This window comes from Gekko japonicus, unplaced genomic scaffold (genome assembly GCF_001447785.1).
Source record: "Gekko japonicus isolate JY-2015 unplaced genomic scaffold, Gekko_japonicus_V1.1 scaffold2477, whole genome shotgun sequence".
Lineage (NCBI taxonomy): Eukaryota > Metazoa > Chordata > Lepidosauria > Squamata > Gekkonidae > Gekko > Gekko japonicus.
The window spans coordinates 102,830-106,564 of NW_015160908.1; the positions used below are offsets into that span (position 1 = coordinate 102,830).

A 3,735-nucleotide genomic window follows, 5' to 3' on the forward strand; every position below is an offset into this window, starting at 1 on the left:
TGACACCATCCCTACAGATTCGAGCCCGCTTTTTGTACTCACCCTCAGTAATCTGACCCTCCTTCAATTTCCTGTACATTTCCCTTTTTAGTCTCAGCTCTTTAGAGAGTTCCTTGTTCAGCCACCTTGGATTCATTACCCATCTCCCTCCTTTCTTTCTTACCTGAACAGTTTGAGATTGTGCCTTAAGCGCTTCATTTTTCAGCATCACCCATCCTTCCTGTGCAGATTTCCCCCTCAGCATTTCCAGCCACGGGATCCTACCTAATATTTCTCTGAGTTTTTTGAAATCAGCTTTCCTGAAGTCCAGGATACAAGTCCTACTATGTCCTGGTTTCACATCCTTCTCTATGTCAAATTCCAAGCTGACATGGTCACTATTCCCCAAGGATCCCACAACGTTCACGTCATCAGCCAGTTCTTCCCTGTTAGTCAGGATTAAATCTAGGATAGCAGATCCTCTGGTCCCCACCTCCACCTTCTGAGAGATGAAGTTGTCCGCAAGACTATTCAAGAATCTGTGGGATGCCCCATGTCTAGCAGAGTTAGATTTCCAGCAAATATCTGGATAGTTGAAATCTCCCATAACCACTACATTCTGTCTCTGTGAAAGTTTAGCAAGCTGTTGTACAAATGCATCATCCAGTTCCTCCGGTTAGTTCGGAGGTATGTAGTATACCCCCACAACAATATCCCCTTCTTCCCTGTTAGTCACTTTCAGTTTTGGGGGGATTTAAGTACCCCGCTATACTTTTTAAAACATCTCAGTTTTTTCTGCACACTTGGGGACTGCCCCACGTGTGCAAGAAAATCTGTTTACCCTCCAGGTGCCCCCGGTGTGTGGATTTAGATATCTGCACGCAGGGGGCGCCTTGGCTATTAGATATATAGATATATATAAAATCAGTGAGATCTATTAAAACACAGATTTAAGCAAAGCCACAACATATAAAAGCACAGGTGCTAGAAACATAGGTATTAATAAACGATGGCAGCATTCCCTCTACATCCAGATGGTCAACTACCACCATAATCTGGATTCTTGCCAGGCTATCGGTTATTAAGTTGGTACTGATGTTGGGGCCAGGGCCACAGTATTGAAAGGCGTCACCCTAATTGAAAGCCCGGTGGAAGAGCTCTGTTTTACAGGCCCTGCAGAACTGCAAAAGGTCCCGCAGGGCCCTGATGTCACATGAGGCCCTCCCTCTGCCAACCAGGTGCTGGGTAGCAGGAGACCAGAGGTGGGGCCACAGAGCTGAGAATGGAGGTCGGGAGTCTGTCCCTCCTGGCAGGAAGACCTCAAAAGGACAGTGGTGGCAGTAGTATCTTAGTGGAAGGAAGTGGAATAGCACCCTCTAGGGATTGGGGATGGCAGAGTTTGGCGAGGGGAGGAAGCTCAGAAAGGATGTGATTCCCTCGCTGCCATTTCTTCCAGAGGAACTGATCTCTGCAGTCTGGTTATCCGTTATAATTCCAGGAGCATTCCAGGCCTCACCTGGGGGATGGCAACCCTAAAGCTTGGACTCATCACTGGTCTTTCCCTGGCGACTGATTCTGGGTGTTGCCTTCCGGGCCGTTGACTCGGTCTGTGCCACTAACCCCCTGGCTCTCGTCTGGGAATTAGATCTGCGGGCGATGGCTTGAAGGAAAAAACAGGAAGACACGGGGGGTAGGGGGGATGGAAAGGGGTGAAGCGTGCCTGTCTTTAATTCCATCTGGATCTATTCCATTTCCCCCCGGTAGCATGGAGGAGTGTGAGGCACTGTGTACCAGAATGGCCATCCTGGTGAACGGCCGTTTCCGATGCTTGGGGAGCGTGCAACACCTGAAGAACCGGTATTTATTTTAATGCATTGATTTTTATTAATTTAATTTGTTTGTATACCACCTTTGTCTCCAGTGGGGACCCAAAGTAGCTTACATCTTTTTCCTGTCCTCCATTTTATCCTCACAACAACCCTGTGAGGAAGGTTAGGCTGAAGCACTCCGACTGGCTCAAGGTCACCCAGCGAACGTCCATGGCACGAGCGGAGATTTGAACTCGGGTCTCTCAAATACTAGTCCAACGCTTTTAACCACTACACCATGCTGGCTCTGACAAGCCGTGTGTGTGTTTGTGTGTGTGAAATGAGGTGTTCTGAGCTGATAAATTTGTCCTTCTGAGAGCCCTCAAATTTCTCTTTGTGAGCATTTGCTCTTGGATCACACCAATCTGTGAGCCTCACGCAGTTTAATTACTTCCTTTTGCATGTCGGCCTTCCAAGAGCCGGTTTGGTGTAGTGGTTAGGAACGCAGACTCTAGAAGAAGAAGAGGAGATTGGATTTATACCCTGCCCTTCACTCGAAGTCTCAGAGCGGTTTACAATCTCCTTTCCCTTCCCCTCCCCACAGCTGATACCACACTCAGAGAGTTTTGACAGAAACTGCTCCTTTTGAAGAACAGTTCTGACAGAACTGTGGCTTGCCCAAGGTCATCCAGCAGCTGCAAGTGGAGGAGTGGGGAATCAAACCCGGTTCTCCCAGATTAGAGTCCGCGCACTTAACCACGACACCAAAAGGTGGAGCCAAACATGAAATGGCTGCCGCAGAAGGCAGGGCCAAATGGAACACCCTTACACCTCCTGGGAAGAAGGAAAGCCTGAAGGGGAGGGGGGGTGGAACTACACACTGACTTAAAAAAAAAAGCCCAGGTGCCTTCCAGGCCTCCTGTGGGAATGCTTTCATGTGAGTGAAGACAGCCAGTGACAAGTTCTGCCTTACAATGGCACCGCTTACTTTCTGAGAAGCTTGGTGGGCGTCAAGGGAAGTGGGTGCCCAGGCACCTACAGGTACCACACTGGGGAACCGTGCTGTAATGGCTTCACCAAACTGGGACCCATCACACCGCCAGTGTGTGCCGCATTTTTTGGAAGATGAGGTGACAGACCCCTGCCCTGAGGAGGCTACAGTCTCAAACTTCAGGGGTGGGAGGTGGAGTCAGGGGCAGGAGCCGGTAGGAGAAGTTGTGGGTTTTGGCAAAGGGATCATGGAAAAGGTGGGTTTTGAAGGGTGGGAGAGAAAGAGGTGGCTTTGCGTCTGTCCTCAGGGAGGCACTAAGAGAGAGGAGAGGGTTGGTGGAGGGGGCGGGAGGCCGGCAGCTGGTGAGGTTGGAGGTCACGACTGGGGGGTGTTTTGGGATCAGTGTTTCCTCTAAGCTGAGTTAGTGTGAGCTAGCTCACAGTTTTCGAGCCTCCGGCTCACCCATTTTCGTCTTAGCTCGGGAAAGATGGCTCCAGAGCAAACTGATTTATGCAGTCGCCAAATTGCTCACAGCTTTAATGCCAGTAGCTCACAAAGTAGGGTTTTTGCTCACAAGACTCCACAGCTTAGAGGGAGCATTGGTTGGGATCAGGGGTCATTTCGTAGAAAAAGAGGTGCAGGAGCTCATTAGCATAACTTATTTGCATATGTCACACCCCCTGCCATCACCGGAAGTGTGTCAGAAAGCAACACCCACTGCTCAGGCTCCACTGGACTGTTTTGGATTGCTAGCTATGGGGGGGCGGGACGCACAGATCTGCCCTAGCAGAGGAGGGAGAGCTTATACCTGAATAAATTTTAGTCTTAAAGGTGCCACTGGACTGTTTTAGATTGCTAGCTGGGGGGGGGGAACGCACAGATCTGTGCAGGAAGGAAGGGGAGATAAAAGAGAAGGAAAGAGGGAAAGAAGGAGGGGGGGGAGAGAGCAAGGAGCAT

At 49.9% G+C, this 3,735-nt stretch overlaps 1 protein-coding gene across 1 annotated transcript in view; it reads left to right on the forward strand.

Moving 5' to 3' along the window:
* LOC107121240 (ATP-binding cassette sub-family A member 1-like) overlaps positions 1-3,735 on the forward strand; it is a gene marked incomplete at its 5' end in the record, with an annotated part of 112,876 nt that overhangs the window by 101,579 nt on the left and 7,562 nt on the right. The window contains one exon of the mRNA XM_015424127.1: positions 1,744-1,836. Within this exon, the coding sequence (XP_015279613.1) occupies positions 1,744-1,836 (93 nt within the window). The remainder of the gene's footprint in view (positions 1-1,743; positions 1,837-3,735) is intronic.